At 35.9% G+C, this 23,470-nt stretch overlaps 1 protein-coding gene across 3 annotated transcripts in view; it reads left to right on the forward strand.

Moving 5' to 3' along the window:
• Positions 1–23,470, forward strand: part of NEK7 (NIMA related kinase 7) — a 158,698-nt gene that overhangs the window by 127,855 nt on the left and 7,373 nt on the right. For all 3 annotated transcript variants that reach the window (XM_023247963.2, XM_023247962.2, XM_023247964.2), the window contains 2 exons: positions 5,053–5,147; positions 9,325–9,438. In XM_023247963.2, the coding sequence (XP_023103731.1) occupies positions 5,053–5,147; positions 9,325–9,438 (209 nt within the window). The remainder of the gene's footprint in view (positions 1–5,052; positions 5,148–9,324; positions 9,439–23,470) is intronic.

The following is a 23,470-nucleotide window of genomic DNA, read 5'->3' on the forward strand; positions in this document are numbered from 1 at the left end:
ACGGATTTATTTTTAACATTCTGTCCTTTCTTGACTGAGATAATGGCTCTAAGAAGAAGCTACTATCTGATTTTAAACTGTATGTTTCACCTCTCAGTCACCGTAACAAGGATGTCTTTGAAACAATCAGAGCAGCTGTTAGAGTAGCGGAATTTCCACATGTAGCCCATTGAACCCAGACCCTGATTCCTGGCTTCTCATATGTACATACTGACTTTTAGAAGGTTTCTCTACTTCTTTATTTGAAAATATACAGTTTTCTGTTGTTGTTTTGTTTTGTTTTTATTTTTTAAGTTATATTTCACAGTGGTCAGTTTTAATGGAATAACTGTTTATTTAAAAGCAAGTTTCAAATACCTGGTTTGAATTCCAAATCCACACCTTACCTATTTTGTGATCTTTGGCAAATTATGTGACCTCCCAATGCCTCTCTAAAACAAGGTAACAGTAGTAATATGTCCTGAGACCACTTCATAATGATCCCCATGTCACCAGTGCATGAGCCCCATGAGGGCAGAACTTAGTCTGTTTAGTTCTATCTCCCCGGCACCTAGAGCAGTGTGTGCCTTATAGTAGGGACCCGCTAAACATTTGGTAAAAGTTCAGCCAGATAATTCGCATAATGCATTTACACAGTCCCTAGAGCAGGGTAACAATAACAATGACGTTTTCAGGGCCCTGAGGTGGCTCAGTCTGTTGAGCGTATGTCTTAGGCTCAGGTCATCATCTTGTGGTTCCTGAGTTTGAGCCCCGCCTCCAGCTCTGCACTGACAGCTCAGAACCTGGAGCCTGCTTCGGATTCTGTGTCTCCCTCTTCCCTCCCCTGCTCGCTCGCGCTCTCTCTCTCTCTCTCTCTCTCTCCCTCCCTCAAAAATAAACATTAAAAAATTAAAGAAAAAAACAGTAACATTTTCTGAGTTTTTCTCCCTCAGCATTATTAAAGCTCTTAAATGTCATCAGTTGCACTTAAAAGATGACAAATTTTATTTTAGAATTTTCTTTTGCAGAAGAAATACTACTCTACCACCCAGCCATTCTGTATTAACCGTAGATAATACTTACAATTAAATACATTTGGCCTCTCTCTGTTAAGTCTGCCAACATAGTTTCTGGGCTGATTTAAGATTATGAAGGAAAGAATGAAAATTAATTCTTATTCCCCGAAGTTGTGTCTATCTGTGTGTTTTTTTGAAATCAAACTGAGATATAAGATGATTAGGGTCCTTTTAATGTTCCCAACAAGAAAGGTTCAAAGCTTTCATTTCTGCAGTTTGCTTTAATTCTAAGAGAACATTTCTAAACTGAATTTGTTTGTTTGTACTCTCTGACTTAAAACACTCCACTCCACTTTCCTATGTAATAGCTTAAAGAAAAAAAGGACTATATTACTTTTTTCCATTTTACTTCCCATCTGGATTTTTGTAGGTTTTTGTTTTGTTTTGTTTTGTTTTGTTTTTTATGAGTGCTGCAGAATTCAGAGCAAAATGGTCTCACAAATCATCTCTTCTTTCTCATCACTGCATCTTAGAGGTGAGGGAAGTGAATAAAAAGGGAAGTTAGTTAAGTGTTCCTAGCTAGTTAGTGAGGTAAGATGTGAAATAGGTTTCCTGATCTTTGAATGGTTTTGCCCTTTGAATGGTTTTGTTTGTTTCAAACAAACAAAACGAAATGGAAAAGAAAAAAAAAATAGCAACCCAATCTAACCTATAAACAGATGCCTCAGTAGTTCTATTTTTTTCTCAATTCAAGTCTTTGCAGAAATTGTAGTACTAAATGTTGAAAAAATTCTGCATCTAACTTGTTCTGATAATATGGAAGTTATTGATTAATTTAGTCATATATTCCATAATAACATGTTAGCAGAATTTTTTGACTCTTAAGCATAATGTAGAACTTCAGAAAATCGGTCTTCATTTTGTTCAGGATAAATTTTAGAACGTATTTATTGTTAATAGAGTATATACAGTGTGAAGCTTTTCCCATCTTATTTGTATTTGAATGATTATCTTAGTATATTTCAAACATCCAATAGCATTTTTAGTTGTTAGCAATTTTCCCCTAATATCAGCCTTTCTCTGTTACTGTTTTTTTTTTTTTTTATGACGTTATCATCCATTTCTTACTTTCACGTATGTCAGGAGGTCCAAATAAATATCTGCTATGGTAAGATATATTCCCATTTTATCTACAGCCATAAATTCTCAAAAGATTAGTAAAATTACACAACTTGCTGTCTCCATGCGCCTCAACACACAGTAATTTGCATGATCGTTTTAATATCTAATCATATCATTCTATAACTCTCCCTTTTCTTGTACAGTTGTTAAGTCACAACATTCTTGAGGCAGTAGTAATAATAGACACAGCTGTTGTGGATTTTGTAAAAGGCTTTTAGGAAATAATTATATATCCATTAAATTTGAAATGTGGAAGACCTATCACTGCATGAAAATGTATTTCATATTTTCCTGAGCACTTAAATTTTTTGACCTCTCTGCTAGGTAGAGAGGAAGGATGAATCTGTTTATGTGATGGGGTGCAACCTCTCTGCTCAGTGTCAGTCAGTAGAAGAGCCTTGTCCAGGATGGAGGTGCACTTTAGGGAGCATGTAAGAGGGAGCAAGTGGAAATTCCCTCTTCTGCCGTGTTCAGCAGTTAATTATGATTTTATCCAATTAATAATTGTAGTGCAGGATACACACTTTCTCCTCTTCCTACATAATGACTCTTTTGGAAATGTGTCAATCAAAAGGTGAGTAGCATCCTTAGATTTATATTTTAATATATTCAAGATCTGTATACCTGAAATATTAAAACGAAATCCGCCTATTTAGCCTAAAGAAGTTTGTTATTTATAATATGAAGAGGAATCAGTATCAGTTTGCAGTGTCAGTGTTAACCCAATACGTCACTTTTTGTAATGACCGCTAGCAGCTCACTCGAAAGGCTTTTCTTCGCATTAAAATGTTTTACATTGTAAGTTTAGCTCAGTCGAATACCCTCGTCATTCTTTTTCTCTGCTTCCTTCACTTGTGGGTCGTCCGTGAGTTCAGTTGTGTTGCAGTCAAGGTGTTGTGCTGGGGCTAATCTCTGTAAAACGCTAGCATTTGTTCTTTTTCCCTATCATCAATCTTTCACACTCCTATCAAACCCCTAATGTATCAGCAGGTTTCCCAGAGCTACTGGTTAAAATTACCTTTGCTTTTGGTAAACTCTGAACCTTCAAGCCTCAGTGTTTTCAGTTGCCCCCTGTGGATTCCGTGAAGCCTCTCTCTGCACATTCCTCACTGCCACTCACTTGCTTTATGTCCTGAATCCAGGAGCCTGTGCAGAGCCCTCTTATTATTCCAAGTGTACCCACCACCCTTCCTTAGGTCGAGGGAGAGTGTAAATACCTCCAATAATCAGTGTCGCTTATGCAAGCTACAAGTGAAGGTGGTTGAAGCTCCCAAAGCTGGAGAGCTCATGTTTATTTTACCCAATAACAATTCAGATTGTTTAATCCTTGCTCTTTCTGAAAGTTTCTTAGCTTTTCTGACCCTGACAGACATTGGCAAACTTCCTTGCCTCGAAATAAGTACTACAATTAAGTAGGTTATTTCTTAAGGTTTGTCTTAACTAATTTCATATTTGACTAGTTCATATTTTACTTAAATTTATTTTATCCTCCTATGGTCCTGTTCATTTCTTCGCTTTCATAGAAACTACCCTTTCGTCCATTGTGACTAGGACCCTCCATTCTTAGTAAAAATGGATTCCAGTACAGATAGGATTCCTTGTGGATACGTAGTTCCTGACGTTTTCACCTTCAGTGCAGTATAGTTTCCACACACAACTATTAGTTTGCAACCTTACTCTTTTGGAAAACCGACTCCTGCCTTTGAGAATGATACTTTGTTGCTGTGGCTCTTCCAGTTGTCTCTGACTAAATACCCCTGCTCAGGACCGTGAGTTACAGTCTCATTAAGATTTACACTAACTGTCTGGGAGTTCTTGAAAATTAACAGAAAAAGGGAAATGTCCTTCTCTCTGTGAGTAGCAGCATCTTTTTTGGTAGGTTTTGCCTCAAGCAAGTAAAATTCTAAAATCTCCTTCTCAAACTTTGGGTCTCTATTTGGCAAAAAAACCCCTTAGGCTAATGATTGTGAATTAGCCATCTATATCTGAAATTGAAGATAGTCACTTTGAACGTCACTTAACTGTTTTACCTTTCAAAAAATAACTTACATGCCTTTGCTTACTTTTAAATGTTTAATAAATATTAATTTATTACATTATGATTTGTAATGTTAGCATTTTGTAAAATGGCCATAAAAAGGGGAAACATGTATAAGCACATCAAAAGAAACAAAAATAAAAATTAGCTACAGTATCTTGTCTTTAAAAAAGTCTCAGTAGTAATAACTCAGATATTTTTCTAGGGATGTCCGTGACCTTTCACATATGTTATTGTGTAACCCTTTGATGTACAAAAGTCTGTTCTAATGTTTCAAAAGTGGTAGTAGGTAGGGTACTGAAGGGTAATGATTATATCATTCATAATTTTAAGAGCTACAACTGTGTTATAAGGAATGTTTATTAAAGTTAATGAGCATGATTTATTTATATACACTCTACTAAATTGTGATATACTAATGTTTATATTAAGTACATGATTATACCATCATGCTTGATTATTTGAGATATGCAAGCCGTATTTTTTTTTTTAAATAAAGAAATGAAGCCAATGTGAATCACTTGAGTAGATTTTCTTGTTAGAATTCCTTGGTTTTACTTTAGTTATGCTCCCGAGAATCTCCCTGAATTGATCAAAAGGAAATAAAGTTCAACTCACTACACCCTTTTTAATATAGGATAGATGTTGCTGTGCTATATAAGGGTCAGGGAGTAGAGGAAGTTAAAAAGTTTTAAGTATTCACAAAAACCATTTTCTGATTCTAATGAATGATTTTGGTGATATTTTTTAATCTAGAATTTTGTGTCTAAAATTTCTTACCACAGCTGCATCTTCATTTTTAGACTCCTCTTGTTTTGTTTGGTTTGCTTTTTGCAGTGGGTACACCTTATTACATGTCTCCAGAGAGAATCCATGAAAATGGATACAACTTCAAATCTGACATCTGGTCTCTTGGCTGTCTACTGTATGAGGTAAGTAATGTTGATAAATTCCGTATATTCATGTATTTTAGTTACTATAATATATTCCCTCTATTCTTATACACTTACTTTATTTCTGAATGATGTTTAAGAATTAGCTTTTTAGTTACGGAAGGTTAATTCATTGACCTATTAATTGTTTTTGTAACGGTAATTATACATTCTTGCACATTTATTTCCTCTAAATATCTTTAAATTGTTTCCTTCTGGTGAGAATTTTATTTTGAGAAATATTTGTAATGTTAATGTAATGTTTTTCTGCATATCTTATGTATGAAAATGTACACCTGAACATCTGTAAAATAACTTGCTTATCCATGCATAGCAGGGGAAGTATAATGGAATGGATTTAAAACATGAAAGTATGGTGAATATCTTTTTCAGTACTCTTTCACTCTTACAGAGAGTAGTAATTCAGCTTTAAGGATAGTAGGTAAATAGATAATTTTTCTAGGTTATCACTTAATTTTGTTTCCATGAGTAAACAGTTGTATTGGTAAAGCTTAGTGAAATTCTCTCCTGTTCCACTGGTGATAATTTATGAAAGGAAAATGGAAATCATCTAGGTAGATCCTCTAGCAAATATTGCCATGCAGTGATTTGGATGGATAGAAAAAAAGCATACTATGAGCACATTTTACATCCACATTATAGAGTAATGGTATGAAAAAGCACTCAAGACTAGTGACTTCTGTAAATTTATGTTTTAATCGAATGGTATGATTTTCCTAGTGACACAGGCTTTAAGTCAGAGCTGTTAATGAAAGGTTAGTCTACATCTAAGTAACTATTTTAATAAAATAAAATGAAGGAAAATAATACATGGAATCACTTTCATGTTTTAACATATGTAAAAGAAATCTAAAGTGTATAGACAGAAGCCACTGTATTTCTTACTCTATATTTTGTGTTCCTGTCCTCCTGATTTAAATGAAATATATGATGAGATCATCTATTTTAATTGCCCACCTATTACTTGGAAGTAAAGCAGCAGAAGGTTTATTTTTTTAATGTGTATCATGATCTTTAATTATATATTATGGTTTACACTTTCAAATTTCCTTAATTTAAGGAACCTGAGATTATTTATTTTTTTCTTCCTACTAAAGTGACTAATGACCACTTTAAAGAATGGATTTTTAAATATTCTTAGGTAACATTCCTAGGATAATTTTTATTATGAAAAATTATGAATCAGTGATATGACAAAATATGTTCTTATGTATGCACTAGAGATTAAAAGAGATTATGCTCACTAATTTGATACAATGCTGAAAAGAAGTGCTTTTGATTATATTAAGTTGCTACAATGTTTAAATACCACTTTGTACATTTTTAAATATTTCATATTTGTTTAGGTAACGTTAGATTTCTTTGTGTCATAATCTTATATTATCAAGGCAGCATTTTCCTTTTAAACATCTAAAGGTAAACAACAAATTGGTTTGCACTAACGATGAAATTTAGCAATGAAAGAGAAAAAGTTCAATTAAGGTAATAAAGGTTTTTTGAGAAGTTCGTCTGATTCTTTCAGGGTCACTAAACTCTTATATCAAAACTGAAATAATTCTTCACATTCTGGATTTGCTTTGAGAGGCAGTGTCTCATTTTTATGTATTTTTAAAATGATCACCAAGATAGAAATGATTTCTTTGGACACTCCTACATCCATGAGTTTTATGTGTTGTGGACGATTTTGAGTTAAAAGTATTTATCATGGTAATGATAGTTCTCATCTCAGTAAATTTTCTCAGTTCGTCTGTGCAACTCATGTGGAAAGGACTAAAATTTTTCTAAAGATTTAATTTACCTTTATGTTCTGTCTCCTTCCAGTTATGTTTCCATATAATGTTAATAGAAATACCCAGCAATTAATCTTTCAAAAATTGGCCACAACCTCTCTCAGACATTTTATATTATATCCCACTAAGAATTTACTCTTAACAATGAAGGAGCAGGAAGCTTTTTTGAAAATGTATTTTAAACTCAGAAAATTAGACTTTCAAATATTCCTGAAACCTCAAAAAAAAAAAAAAAAAAACTAGCAGTACAGTTTTAATTGATATGCAACAAAGTAGACTTTACTAATTAAAATCAAGATGCTGTGCTTTTGCTACATGGACCTTTACATGGAAAAGTAGGTTTTACACATTTCCTTTATTGTTCAGTGCAGCAATTGCATCCTTCTAGGGTTGTAGGTTGGTGGCTTACAGTTCAAAAAAAAAGAGAGCTGCCACCAGCCCCGAAGACAGACAGTGGGCTTTCGTCCCTCCGACACCCCCAGAATACTAATCAGGAAAGTCAGACCCTGGAGGTCAGGGAGCAAGTCAATCATTCTAGCGATCGTCTCAGTGTGGAGGATCAAATTAGCCTGAAAAATTCAGCTGCTGGGAGGAGAGGGCGAGCAGCTGTCAGGGGCAGCATCGAGATGCACTAATGAACCAGATGAATAGTGCAAAAGCTTGAAAATAAAAACAGGACAGTTGACATTTTTCATCTGTCAAAGCAGGAGATGCATGAAAATATACTATTCCTGTTTTAACTCCTTAGGGGACATTCAGACTTTTTTTTTTTTTAACACTGCAGTATTGAGACAAAAGTGCTGTAATGAACTCCTAACAGAGGATAATGAATATATGTACATTTACATAGGGTTTTTGCAAACGTGGAAAGGCTATAGTTTATATATACGGTGTATTTTTTTCTAAGGTGGCATTTATAATTCTCTATCATAAAGTGGCCTTGCATTTTAAACCAAACCAGAAAACGTGATCATTCTTGATAGCGCCTCTTCGAGAAATTTCCTCTCAGATGGAGGGTTTTATATGTTTAGGGCCATTCGTATTGTTTTTACTTTTTTCTCCTCATGTGGAACAACCTTTCCTGAGGTGGTTTCGTATGGGTTTATGTAAGTTTTATATAAAATGCAGGCTGGGTAAAACTGTGTCAAGCTACTTTGCAGGTTTGATTTCCAGTGCCGTCCCCTCCTCGTTTAAGGCTGCGAAGGAGTTAAAGCTCTGTCTGGAGCACCAGAAGACAGATGAGAGCCATTTTCAGCTTGTCCTGTCCCCACTGACGCTCACTGAGTAGCACAGCATGGACTAGCGTGTTTCACACACACTCTGCCTGTCTGGGGAATGTACACATTGTCCTTCCAAAATCAAACTTATTAGCACATGTAGAAAAGGGTGACTGACTTTGGGGCAGCCTCGCACTCCGTGTTGTATTCTTGCTGCTGCGGTTCAAAGATTTAGAAGGTTTTGAACAGGATGCGAACATTTTAAATTGAATTTTTTAGTTTGTAACCCTGCTTACCACAGTACTTGCTTGCACTTTAAATGTCAACTTAGAACCTTGTCTGAAAATAAATTTAAATCCAATAATGTCTTTTTCAAAGTTGATCATTCTTTGAGTCTTTTTTTTTTTTTCTTTTTCTGGATAGAAATCTCATTTGGATGCCTTGAAGGAGCCGCTATGACTCAGAGAGCTTTTGAACATATTTAGTATTTTTTAGACATTATCGAAAGAAAAGAAGTTCTAGTTCATTGTAAACTACTTGAGAATCAGTTATAACATTCAGATTGGAAGGCATTGTTTTTCTTCTCAGAATAATCCTTCCCTACAGAAACTGTCATGCAGGATGAAATGCTGTACATTCTACTCCCCAAACCATTGCTTAGATTATAATTCATTTTCAATTTCAGTTTCATTTTTGTGATATTTTGACCATTGCATGGTTGTTATATACCACTGAGGTCTGTTTAGTCATGAGATGGATTGGTCGTTTTTTATAGCATTATATTTACAAAGCGTTTTAAGTTTATGTTTTTTCTTAATACTGGGGTATGTCATATATGTATGTATGAGTGTGGTGTGTGTGTGTGTGTGTATAAGTACACACACACACACACACACACACACACACACGTACACTAACCATTTCTCCCTTAAGGGATTTTAAATGTTGACAAAAATAACCAAAAATTGTAATAAGATTTATAGAACTTACTCGATAATTCTCAGAAAGGAATATTCATAAAATCTAAATGCCCAAATAACTTTATTGAAAGTATTTGTAGCTGTTTCTACCCCTGTGTAATATACTCGATGAAATCTCATTTAAAAGTTACCATATAACTATATCAGTTTCATTGGGAGCATTTTACAGATGGCTGCGTTACAGAGTCCTTTCTATGGTGACAAAATGAATTTGTACTCGCTGTGTAAGAAGATAGAACAGTGTGACTACCCACCTCTTCCTTCAGATCACTATTCAGAGGAAGTAAGTCATTTTTCGGTCCATGTGTTTGTCTGTTGTTCATTTCGCTAACGTTCGCATTTTATTAAGGAAAAAAAAATTTTTTTTTTAATCCAGAAACACAAATGACAAGTATGGTGGCAGAAATTGCACTTTTCATTCTGTTTTCCTTCTCTTGGAGACTTACTGTTTAAAGGGTTGACTCTGCAGTTCCTACTAAAGCGGAGTAGAACACAGCACAGCATGTGGTGTGAAATTGGTCAGTTCTTAGGTGTGATGAGAAGGGTAGCTGACTTTGCAGCATACTGAACACGGCGAAGGGCAGAATCTGTGCTCAAACCCCGGCTCTCGTTGACCAGCATGGCTGGTGCCTTCTTCACAAGGCAACTGGTCACTCTCACAGTCTCAGACCAACAGTTACAACTTTCCATTTTGGCAGAACTTCCTCTCATCCATGTTTTCCACAATTTGAAGCATACATCATTTAGCTTTACATGTCCCTTCCTTGTTCTTTCAGAGTTACCCTCCCTCCTTCGACCATATCTAACCTGTCATTGCCTCACTGTCGCCATCAAATCCCTGTGGGAAATGTTTTGAGGTTGTCATTAGTAGACATGGTAAAATGTATATTGGGTGGGATTGAAAATTTTAGGAAACTTTACTGTATTAAAATCTGAGTCTGAATCCTTGTCTTGCTTTGGTGGTTCATCGAAGTAAGTTGCTTTGGCTCTACCCAACATACAGTTTTTTTTTATTGAACAAAACCTCTCCTATTTTAGCCCAGTACGTTTTGCCAGTATTTGAGGAGGAGATAGGCAGAACAGCAATACCTTGGGTAAACTAAATGCGTTCACATAACTCTTTTTGGAAAGCTTACTGGGGAACATACCCAGAGAAAACACTGTCTTGAGTTAGGACATCTCACCCTCTCATGAGCAACAGATTTTTTGCCCAAGGGAAATGGCAAGGAGCAAAGGAAAATATAAAACAATTATAACATTCACTTATTAGGTAGTCTTGTCACTCTATCTTGAAATGAATAGCAATCGGTTTTAGTTTTATAGAAGGAAAATTGAGTCAGTGTAACTTGAATAATAAATCTCTCTATAGAATTTTTAGCATGTGGAAAGCATTTGAGGGCCTAGAATGCTGTAAGTACCTTTTTTCCCTGTGGTTTTGATACTAATAATCACTTGATGCCTGGTGTTGTTGTTGTTGTTGTTGTTGTTGTTTGTTTGTTTCATAGCCTTTGTATTGCGGTAATTAAAAATAAACTCTGATAAGGCAAGGATGATGATTGAGAAGTATTGCCTTTATTTGATGTTAATGCTATTATGTTAGCCATTTTTAATTACTATTTTGGGTATGGAATATAAATATGGCATTTCGCAAAACCAACTTCAGAATGATAGGCCTGGAAATACAGTAGGGTGTGAACAATAATGCAAAATGATGGCAAGAATGTCAGGGGCCGTTCTTTGTTGTGTCATTCATGCTGTCTTCTTTTTTCCATGAAGCGCATGAATATTTCACATATCTGCATCCTCATCCCCTATTCTTCTTGACTAATTTTCAGACTGTCTGAATTTGCATTTCACATGGTAGCTGATTAGGAGATGCGGAGTGCAGCAGTGAAGCCTCAGCAGGCGGTTACCATGGTGACCTTCAGCAGGATTTTAATGATGATACCACTAGTGGTTCGTTGAAGTCGGCCTGCCTGCAGGGCTACCTCACCGCAGCTAAGTGTGAAGTTGGATATGCGGATTCTCAGCCAAGGGGCAGATATCAAAGTCTGGCCCAGATAGAAGGTCTCAGAGTTGGGAAGGGAAAACAGATTCCACTTTTTAGCTCACCCTATATAGTCACCAGTTTCGAAAAGAGATATAAAGCGAAACATGTTGTATGGGGTACTTTCCAAAGAAGACAGTACAGTTTCTTATGTTGGTAAAATCTGTCGTGATGCTGTAGTGAAATAGAAGGCTATTAAACTAGGTAAACACGGAAACGAATTCTTACTAAAGAAATGAGGTACGAAAAATACAGACTAATAATGTTAATCGAATCTTTTCAGTTATGTGGAAAAGTTCTCAGAACAAGAGCTTTGAAATGCAGATGTGCTAATAAATATTTTCTCTCCTTAAGTAGGAACTCTGTTTGTAACATAATTACTCAGAATTTATGGTAGCAAAAAACCTGAGCAGCTTTGATGCTGTGATACTTTAGTGGGATCTCAAATATTTCCTTATATAGTAGGCTTTTTAGATCTCTTAAAAGTTCAAATTGCCATTTCATTTTTTAGCATGAACAATGAAAAGTAAAGCATAAAGTTTCTAAATGACCAACTCTTAATTAAAGGACCAGTTCGCTAAGTGTCCATTCTACAGCTAAATCGGTAGCAGGCTCTGTAACTGTCTGAAAAATAAAAAAAAAAAAATTAAGCAAATTAATTTCCCACTAAATGCCTATTAGGAAGCTTATCAAATTGATTTTAGCTACTGCTACATTATTAAGGCTGCAGCCCAAAGAGGTTTTGAAGGGAGAATTTCATGAAAATAGTAGCTGTGCCCACTACCAGCCTTGATCAATAGGAATAAGGAACTCTATAAGATTTGTTTCTAGCTGTAGTCATTCCAGTTAGAAGAACTCAGAGTTTAAAAGCTTGGGGTGTTTTTTATTTCTTATATTCAAGCATTACAAACCAAAAATGAGAAATAGTGTCCTTTGGAAAAATAAGCCCGGGTGCCAAATCTTTCCTTTTGAATGATACTGTTATCATTATGTACAAATGATTGGGACTATAGATTGAAATATGTCAGCTGTACATGAATGATATTGGGATGTGTATATTTTATAGCTTAGTAAAAACATTTTTGTTTATAGCAAACAGTAGCTTTTGGTGTTCAGTGCTCTTTCTTTTTCTAGTAATGGTCTCATTCGTGTATCCCTGGGAAACTACTGTATTTAAAATCATAAAAATCTTGAGTTGAAAAGATAGATATTTTTCCGTAGATATCTCTTAGGTTTAATTAAACTTGGGATTGTTGGTGTTGTGCAGTTAACATCCGTGAAGTTAAAATGTATTGAACATTTACTATATACAAGGAATTATGACTCAAAAGCGCCCTTATAATCTGATCCTGGCTTATCTATCCAGACCTACTGATCACAGGATACTCTCTTCTTTCCCTAACTGTCCCAGTGCAGGTTATCCTCAAAGGTCCATGAATTTCCACGATTTTATGGATGCCGTTTCCTCTTTCTGAAATCCCCCTTCCCCTGTTCTTTACCAGGCTAACTTACCTCGTTGAAGCAAAGCTTGGGCATCCTCTCCCACACTAAGTTTCCCTGCTCCCTTTTCTTCTCTCCCCATACCCTCCTCCCTTGGCAATACACTGCATGGCAGTCCTTTCTTTGCACACAGCCCCCACCTCCCACCCCCAGACGGTCTAGCTCCTGCTCCTGAGTACAGTAACTGCTTTCTATCTGTATCTCTAGGGCTTGGCATATTAAAAAGGTTCAGCCACTGATGGATGGAATGAGGAAGTGAAAGAGTGAGATTAAAGGAATAAATGAAAAAATAAGTAAATGCACCAATTATTTGACAATTGGATGAATGAAAAAACTTCTCCAAAGAACTTTCTTTCCATCCAGTAAGGCAGACAATTACTCAAAAGACAGGCCAGAATCTATGATTATTTTATTTTATTGATATCACCCACCATATGATTTTTTCATTCTTATCAACAAACAGCATCATTTCTGGAAATGCCCAGTGTCCATTTATTGGAAAATAAGACAAACAGATTTTTTTTTCCTTCCATTTCAGTATTTAATTTCTTTGAGAGTCACAGGAGTGGTCATCAAAAGTAAGCATTTTCACTGTTCTCTCAGTTATCTCGTGACTCGTAAGTTGAAAAACAACAGCAAATAGTTATATTGACAGTTATTTACAAAGTGTAAAATGTGAGTCTAGGCTGAGTTCTTTTTTAGCCAGTACATTTTTTGAAAATCCGTAGCATTAATGTCATGCAGAATGGAAATTCTGTCTCTTTCAAGACTTTTTGTTTATTGTAAAAAATTCTTAATTAACTAGAGAAGACATGGCAAAGACTGAACAGAATTGTACCTTGGCAGTTGCTTTTGGGAAGCTTGTCATCATTTTAGGTTTGAACAGATAAGTTTGGAAGGAAGTCCTGGGAAGTTGAGTCAAGGGTTTGCAGACAAAAGTGAAAAATGGAAATAAATAGGGAGAATAAAGGTGACCTTGGTTTGAGAAAGTAGAAATTAAACTCAGGATTTGAAAAAACAATGCTTTGTGCAAAAACAAATTCAAACACCTATATAGAGCATGGGTGAGAGGGTTGAAACTTCCTGAATGAAATCAGCTGTATTGTAGCAGCACTTGTCCATCTGTGCTGACTGCCAGAGCAGATATTTACCAGCTTCCTGGTCATTTTAAGGTCATTGTAAATAAAAATGTTCTACTTTTGTAGAACACAGTATCTGTGAGTATCTGTGGTTATCTTCTAATTATATTTTTGAAAACTTGCTAACTCAGTAGGGCCCCTTTTTCTTTATTTTTATTTTTTTAATATTTATTTATTTTTGAGAGACAGAGGCAGAGAATGAGCAGGGGAGGCGGGGAGAGAGAGAGAGAGAGAGATAAAGAGTCTGAAGCAGGCTCCAGGCTCTGAGCTGTGTGGTAGCACAGAGCCCAACGCGGGGCTCAAACTCATGAACTGCAGGACCGTGACCTGAGCTGACGTTGGAAGCTCAACCGACTGAGCAACCCAGGTGCCCGGGGCTTCTTCTTTTTATACACGGAGAAACCAAAATATAATTTTGGAAATGCAATTATTGAACCCGTAATCAGTTTTCAGATCATTGAATGCTTCTCTTGTTCATTAAACGTGTTTGTTTTGCCACTTTATGTCTCCAGCTCACAGATAGAAAGGTGTCTGTTCTTATTTAAAATCAGTGAATGGGACTCTACTTCTCAAGTATGCAATTATCTTCTAAAATACCAACCTAAAAGATCACATCCAATCAGAGAATTAATGGAGAATGAATGAATGCTCATAGACTTTTACCTCATAAATAACAAACTTTCTTTTTTACTTTAACCTCCATTCCAGTGCCCCTCCTTTTTTTTTTTTTTTTTTTTTTTTTTAAAGAGAAATGGAGAGTGGGTAGGAGGAGGGGGTATTCCTCTGCCTTTCTGCCTTCCCAGGAATAGTTTACCCTGCTTTGCTTAAATGCGTGAAGAATTTCCAGCACCATTTTTGTTATTCTTGAGACAAGCATTGATTTTTCCCGGGTATTTAAAATATAAAGATTAAAAAGTACAGTGCTTTTTCTATGTGTGATTATGTATACATAACAATAATAAAATATTTAGTTGAACTGCAATGATTTCAGGTATTTATAGGTTCTTGTAGAGTATAAATATATTTACACGGCTTTAAGCAAAATTGGAATAGTGTTTTTTTTTCAACTGAGAAATCCCCATTTTTTTTTAAGCCATGTAAGAACTTTCCTGCTAAAGAAATAAAGGCAGTGACATTCTTCCCATTTCACATCTGAGCAAATAGAGAGCCAGGTAGTGTCAGAGCCACGACCCGACCAGGCGCTGTTGTGCCTCTGCCTCATGGCATCCCACTGTGCGTGCTACAAGGTCACGCAGCCTGAAGTAAACTCTCGGGTGTTGTGTGAGCGAGCGCTTCATGTTTTCCTTCCATTTTTTCATCTTTCTTTTCTCTGTTTTCACCCACCATATTGATCTGGAATCTCCTTTTCCTCTGCCTTGTGGTAACCAGGTGGGGGGAGGGGCAGGGCGTCATGTAATGAACGAATGAGGAAGCTATTTGCGGAAGGATAGCATTCTTTTTACATATTAGAGTTTGTGGAAACTATACAAGTAAGATACCAGATACATGGGTCCATAATCTACCAACCAAAAAGTGTTACAGTTTGTCACAATTTTGCTGATAAGAGAAAGTTTATTTTCCAAAGAGTTACCCTTTAAGGGTGAGTGTTAAATGAACGCCTTAAAAATTATAACTGAAGTTTTTCACCTAACATTTATAAATGACTTCTGTTTGTATTATATTTAACTTCAGAATATGCTTAAAGAAGCTCATTTTGAAGTTTGAGTCCATAACAAAAACATGACCTTTGTTTTAGTCATAAAAGAGCTGCTGCTTTGTGTATATAAGGCAAAAAAAGATGAGAGTCTCAGGGACAGATTATTTTCACATACTTTGAAGTTAAACTAAGTTCATAAAACTTTTTTATTCATTGGAGCAGTCTACATAGTTTTATTTTATAGTTGCCAGATTCACAACTTTTAATAGAACTATATATATTCCCTGGAGTTGTTAGTCAAAATTAACCCATGTTATTTAAATTTTGCTGGAGGAAACTTCCTAATACATGATCCCAGGAATATTTACATGAGAGACATTAAATTAAATGGCACAATAAATGTTTGGAGCTAAATCTGCTTTCACGGATATCTCTGTACTCCTTATAATCATGTCATCCAATGCTAAGTGAGATGAGACTATTTATAATAGTAAATATATAACTGTGCCATTATTTATTAAGATTAACTTAACATGCAGTGTTATCTCAAACACTGTTAATAATGTTTGATTTTCCTTCTTAAAAAATGGGTTCAGTGAGTTAGCTGTTCTCATCATTTATAATACCAGTTGACCACCTTAGTTAGAGTTGCCACATAAGATTAGATCTTTAAGCTTTGAATGTTCCATTTTTGTTTAAAAAATATATTTAAGTAGGCCCTTTGTTCACTTATGCTTCAGAAGTGACACGGGGGACTTGCTCCTTAAAGACATGAATCCAAAACGGTGCCCTATATTTCACATCTCCTGTGGGATCCTATAAAACCGTGTAACTTTCTGTAAGACTTTCACAGTTTTCAAAAGACACACTGAATGATCTTCAGTTGTGAAATATAGACATTACATTACCTTATATCTGTGTAAGATTGCTTTCTTTTCCTTTCTCCCTCTACCCCCAAGTCAATCACTGGTGACGCTTTGGTGTACAAGTTGGGTACGCCTAATCATTTTGTATAAATATCTAAAGCTCCGAAATATAGTGTACTTTAATGTATTAGACCCACTTTGGGGTGCTAAAATGTGTCCTTGGGTAGATGGAAATTGGGTATATCTGGGAGGCTGATATAACATAATTGGTCTCAGAGGGATTAAGATGGGGGTGAAAAAGAAACAGTACCAATAGCACCAGTCTTTATTATTCTATTGAGAATTGTGTTAGTGACCTAAAGCTATAATGCACAAAGAGCCCTATTGTTATTACCTGTACGTGACTGAACTTGATATGTAATTGGGTTATCGCCCTGCTAACAATGACTGTTAGCACTCTCTTCTTTTAAATATTTCTGGTACTAACCCATATGCTTTGATATTTCTTTGGAAATATATAAATCAATATATATTGGTATTTTCTCCACTTTATTGAAAACAAATATTCATTAATTTCCATATAACTCTGTGATTTCATAATCCTTTAGAAATGTCAGAGAGAATTGATTTTATTTTTGCTCTATATGCTTTTACTCATTTAAATATTTCTGTATTGCTTTTTAAATTTCCCTTAAGCATCTGAATTAAACAGTTTTCCTTCTGATTTTGTAAGGCTTTTTGTGTAATCCGACCTCTCTTGTGCCTTATTTTTAACGTGTTATATAAAACAATTTTTTAAAAAGTACAATTTTTTACAAACGTGTTAATACAAACTAAAGAAATTTTTGACATAGCCTAAACCACAAAAAGTTTCTTTACTTACCCCTATTTATTTTTTTCAAAGTTGTAATATCTGCTGATTTTGGCATTATTTCTATAATTTAAAGGAATAAATGGAAAGGTAACTCCCTCAGATGAAACACAAAATTTTTTTGAGCAAGTTGCCTAATGTTATTAGAAATTGAAGCCTGACACACAAGAATATATATATAAAATTCTTAAAGTTACTGTAGGAATGTATGTTTCCTTGAACATGGTTAATGGTATTGTACTTAGGACTTCTGCAAAATATTAGATAAATGTTAAAGATTTTTACCTTCTTTTCTTCCAGAGGTTTATAGGAACTTTTTAAAAAGTGTAAAGACTAACATTGAGGGAAACCTCTAAGATAATTATTTCATTTTGATTATTTAATGTCTGACTTTCTGAGAGAAAACTTATTAGAGAGATTTTTTATAATTCATCAGTTACTATGTAAATTTATAATCTGGCATAAAAAATCCCATGTTAAAATTCAAGTACATTTTTTTTGTTGTTTGGAAGGAGTTGTTGTCACTTTAATGCATGAGTAGGATTAGAAATAACATTAAGGGGCACCCGAGTGGCTCGGTTGAGCATTCCAACTCTTGATTTTGGCTCAGGTCATGATCCCAGGGTCGTGGGATTGAGCCCCACATAGGGCTCCACTCTCAGCATAGAGTCTGCTTAAGATTCTCTCTTTCTCTCCCTTTGCCCCTCTCCCCCACTCACGCTCGCTCTCTCTCTCTAGAAAATAATAAAAAAAGAACATTAAAATTGTCACACTAATCATAATACTAATCCTAACACTTTTTGTCATCATTTAAATGTATCTCTCATGGATAAAGTAGGCCTGTATCTCATTGCAAGTTTTTAGAGCCCTAGAAAAAATTGGGGGGGTTGCTTTTTGATTAGAGTTGGCCTATGAAATATGAGGACATATCTGTTGATTTAGAAACTAAATGAGCCAGTTTTAGAGCTAGCATCTTTTTGAGAATCAAATAGTCTAAAACCATCTTTGTCTATCTGGTAGGTCTCCTGCCTTTGTGCAAAGGTGGCCATGAGGGAACCTGCACATTAAGATTTTTCTCAAGCAGTATATATAACACAGTAACTTTAAAAGCCTGGGTTCTGAAGCTAGACTACTTCAGTTCAAATCCAGGCTGTGCTCCTTACTGCCTTTGTGACCTTCCTCTGTAAAATGTCATAGTAGCGCCCACCCCATGGAGTTGTTAGGAAGACTGAATCGTTGAGCCGTGTAAAAATGTATAGGATAGTGCCTGATTCATGAGAACAGAGTTGTTATGGGGACTGAATTGTTAAGCTTTGTAAAAATGTATAGGATAGTGCCTGATTCATGAGAATAGAGTTGTTATGAAGACTGAATTGTTAAGCTTTGTAAAAATGTATAGGATAGTGCCTGATTCATGAGAGGAACTCAATATATATCAGATTTTAGGAAATGGTTTTCTCTCCACTCTGATACTGGAAAATAGCACATAGTTGAAACCCCAGAGAGAGCATATAGAGATCTTTTGATCTGAAAATGTTCAAGGGAACTATATTCCAGTTTTTCACTGAAAACCTAGAAAAAATAACTACTAGTTGTATGGAGCATCTATTATCTAAGTAACATGACCTCTAGATGTGTTGACTGGCTGCAGGAAGTGAAGCAACGAGTAACCAAATGAACCTGATCTGAGTAGTTATTGAGCAACTTAAAATTAGAAACTATCTGGCAAAGGTAAGAGTTTTTCCTCTTCCTCTACTGAATGACTTTTAACCTCTTTCTGTTGTCTCCTAATGTTATTCCTTTCTGGTTTCTAACATGTAGGTGACAGTTTTATCCTCCTAGCCATTATTATAGCAGAGGCACAAATAACTCTACCATGTTAAGAGTGACACTGTACTCTTGTATACATTTGAAAGAAGACAGGATGAGATGTGGCCTTATTTATATAACTTGAATTGTTATCCGGTATGACAAGACAATCCATAGATCCATATAAATTTGTATTTTTAAACCAAATTATTAAAGGTATAAAACTTAGTCTATGGCTATTTGTAACATGAAAGTAAGTTTTACATTGTGATTTTTTTCCCATTACATTGCCAAATGACTATTGTAACTGATTTTTCCTCCACTGCGTTAACAAGTCTATTCAGAACAACCAGTGCCTTTAGAACAACCGGTAGTTATCTCACATATATCCAGGAAAACTTGCACCCAGTTAAGAATTCAGACCTATGTAAATCTCCCATTTTGTGTTACAAACCATCTTTTTTTTTTTTTCAAAAAGAATTTCTGATAACTTACAATAAAAGACATAACCTACCAAGTTATTAAAATAGACATAACTTTAAAAGACATAACTTTTAAAAGACATAAAAGTTACGTCATTAAAAGACATAATTTACCAAGTTATTAAAATAGAAATGGAAGTATAAATTCAGAACCAAGGATGGAAGGGAATGTAAACACACCTAACGTAATGGCCAACAATAGTTGTGTGCTTGAGCTGCCCATCTAGTTATTGCTTCGTTTCTGTCAGGGCTCAAAGGGAAACCACAAATTATTTTCTGTTTTCAAGTTACCAGTTACCCATGGAAGCCAATGTTCTCTTCCACTAGATTATAATAGAAGTATCTCCTATAAGGATCTATGAGTAATGCACCAGGCAGTGTCTTTAGTAGCAATTATACAGACAATACCTGTGTGATGTTTGATAAAAGCCAAAAGCAAGCATTAAAGCATGGTTTTGGAGAGGTGATTTGGCGTTGGGATAAACCAATGAGTTCCCCGATGCAGCCTCCTGGTGGCTTAATTTGATTAAGGAATAGAGTTTGGTTTATCCAAAGTTATAAAGGTGAATTTTATCCCTTTCAAGGCCTTCCCTAAATTTTCACTTTCTTTTTTTTTTTTAATTTTTTTTTTTCAACGTTTATTTATTTTTGGGACAGAGAGAGAGCATGAATGGGCGAGGGGCAGAGAGAGAGGGAGACACAGAATAGGAAACAGGCTCCAGGCTCTGAGCCATCAGCCCAGAGCCCGACGCGGGGCTCGAACTCACAGACCGCGAGATCGTGACCTGGCTGAAGTCGGACGCTTAACCGACTGAGCCACCCAGGCGCCCCAAAATTTTCACTTTCTTAACAAGTGTCTGATAGGAGCTGTGTAGCACAACTTTCAGGACTCTTTGAACGTTCAAGTTTTTCAATATTCAATACACTGTTAATATTCTTTGCCAAGAACCTAGAGTGATGGATTCTAGTCTGCTGATTTGCTTAAGGGAAAACAAAAAGCCAGTCAGCTTTGACCCCCTCAATTATAGCTGAGGTGTCTCACCACTGTGTTCATTGGATGGAAGTCAGACCAACCCCTGAGAATCTGAATAAAGTACCTGAGATTCTACCTTCTCTGCTCTATGGTGGCCGCCGTAGAACTGGTATTTCCTATCAGTACCTGGTAACTGACCTCTCTTGATTGGAACTCAGATAATATCTCAAACCAAGTGATATCCCTCTGTAGTGCTAATGATTTGAAATTTAACCAGTTGGTAAGTGTTACTGAGAAATCATTATGCATGCAAAGCTATATTAGGCATCATGAAGAATTCAAACCAAAAGGCCAACTTAGATAAAAGTAAGCAAGCTCTCAACAATGGCGACAAAGGCCTGCATTAAAAATCACATGACTCGGGCTCCAGTTCAGGTTTGACCATTAATTTTTTTAACTGGTTCTTAGTTTCTTCCCTCTGTAAATTGAGATTGTTATGAGAGATTACAATACTTTAAAAGGATATGGAAGATTTTGTAAAGTAGTAAATCCTATATAAATAAAGGATTTTTTAAAATTCAGAAAGATACCTGCCCTTAAGTAAAACTAAAGTAACACATGAGTATTTAAGAGAACCACACAGTGCAAAATTATGCTCAGTATAGGTTAATACCTCTCACTAAAGCTATCTCCTTCATCTTCATAATCCTGATATGGGTAGAGTCATAAAAATTGTTTTATATATATATATATATATATATATTATATATATATATGTATAGATTTATATATAAATTTATATATATTATATTTATGTATTTTTATATACTTATATATTTTATATATATATAAAATTGTTTTATATATATTTTATACATATATGTGTGTGTGTGTGTGTGTGTGTGTGTGTGTATATAATTCAGTTATCTAGGTACAGATACAGAATTAAGCCCCAAATTCAGAAATTCACAGTTCTACCCAAATCTCAGTATGTCGGTATCTCAGAAGTAATACCTTCAAAATTTAGTGTCCCTGTTGCCCCCTCGAAGCCACTCTTCCTTCTCTGTTACCTACTTCTGTTAGTGAAGACCCTCTCCTTTCACATACCCTGGTGAGAACTTCTGATGAACAATATTTCTTGCCTGAAATCTTAGAGAAACTTGATTGAACATTCTGCTGGCATTGCTCTCTTTTTGTTCTTTGACTATTCCAAGAAAATACGAACCGAAGCACAGCTTTATTGATCTCTCCCTCCTGGCTTAAGTACTGACTTCCTGTTGCCTATATCAATAGATTCTAAACTCCTTAAGCCTTTCCTTTTTTTAGCCTCCGTTTATCATTTCATCCCTGTTGCTTGCTCCCCAGTCATTCAGAAGTACTTGCTATTGCTTTCATATACCTTACACTTTCTTTAGCTCAGCACCTTTGTTTATTCTGTTCCCTCTGCTTAGACTCTTCCCTGCCCTTTTGTATATCAAAATTACATTCACGCTTCACACCTTAGCTCAGTTGCCATGACCACAAAACCTTTTCATTTTCCTTCACTCAGAAGTTCCCCATTCATTCTGTCATTTACATGTCAGCACTTACTGTTCATCTAATATCCATTCTTCAGGCCTTTTCAGTTTAATAGGAGGACACAGATACTAAATGAAGTACAATAAAGGGTTGTAAAGGCTTTAATAAAAGCACATGAGCACCTGAAACTAATGTAATGTTAATGTCAACTATACCTCAAAAAAAATATGTGGAGGGTATGATGGAGGACAAAGAGAACATTAAGTTCTGCATGCCAATAAGTGTGTTTAGGGAAGGCTTCAGAGAATGAGTAGGTGGTAGGCAAGCAAGTAGGGGGATTTTGAGGGAGGCTTTATAATAAGCAGCAAAGCAACATACAGAGATTCAGGGCATAAAACAGTTTGGTGAACACAGAACTGTGAGTGCTTTGTTATGGTTAGAGTGTAGTGTGGGGCTGGAGGGAGGAGGGGTTTGGGGCTAAATATCAAGCTGGAAAGGTAGGCAAGAGCCAAATGTTAGTAGCCTATAATATACCATGCTAATGGTTAGACTTTCTAAAGGGCAATGGGAGCCATCGAAATGCTTAACGTTGGAGTGTGGCCAGCTTGGTGTTTGGGCAGCGCTAAGGAGATTGGAAGCAACTGGAAGTGAAGCTGTCAGTTGGAAGATTATTGCTTGAGTGGAAGCAGTGGGGTCTGCGGCAAGAAAAAATAGGAAACAATAGGACTTTGTTGATGATTCTTAGGCAAGGGGGAGGAAGTGTGATGAAGTGTCTTGTAGGAATTTCAGATTTCTGGCTTGAGAAATTGGAGGCATTGCCAAGATAGAACTGGTGGGGAGAAAATAAAATCTCAGTTCTGAGCATGTTTAATATGATTAACATATGATTAATATGCTCAGTTCTGAGCATGTTTAATATGATTAACATATTAATATAATTAATATGATTAACATATATGATTTAGTATATGTAGATAGATTTAGTATTTGTAGATAGATATGCTCAGAAGCCAGCTTGGAAACACGTTAACAGAGCCTGTAAAGAGGTCTGGTCTGAGGATAGGTATGTTTGTGTGCTCCTTAGCATATTGTGATGGTTATTGAAGCCATGGGAGTAAATGAAGGTGTGTAGGTTAAGATGGTAGAGGGAGAAGGGAAAAGAGATAAGGGAAGAACTGACCCTGGGGACACACTGACGATAGAGGGATTGCCAGAGGAAGATAAACCTGCAAAGGAAGGAAAAGTCAGAGGAGAACCAGTATGGTGCATGGGGCCAGAGGAGGACACAACACCCAGCAAGGCTGCGATCAGCAGCAGCAGACAGGGAGAAAGGTCGTAAGAGGCAGACAGAAAAGAGTTTGTTAGGTTTAGCAAACTGTTGACGTCCCCCAGAGCAATTTCAGTGAAGTACTGTTAGGGGGTGGAGGAGATGAAAAAGTGATTGTAGTTGGCT

Source organism: Felis catus, chromosome F1 (assembly GCF_018350175.1).
Source record: "Felis catus isolate Fca126 chromosome F1, F.catus_Fca126_mat1.0, whole genome shotgun sequence".
Lineage (NCBI taxonomy): Eukaryota > Metazoa > Chordata > Mammalia > Carnivora > Felidae > Felis > Felis catus.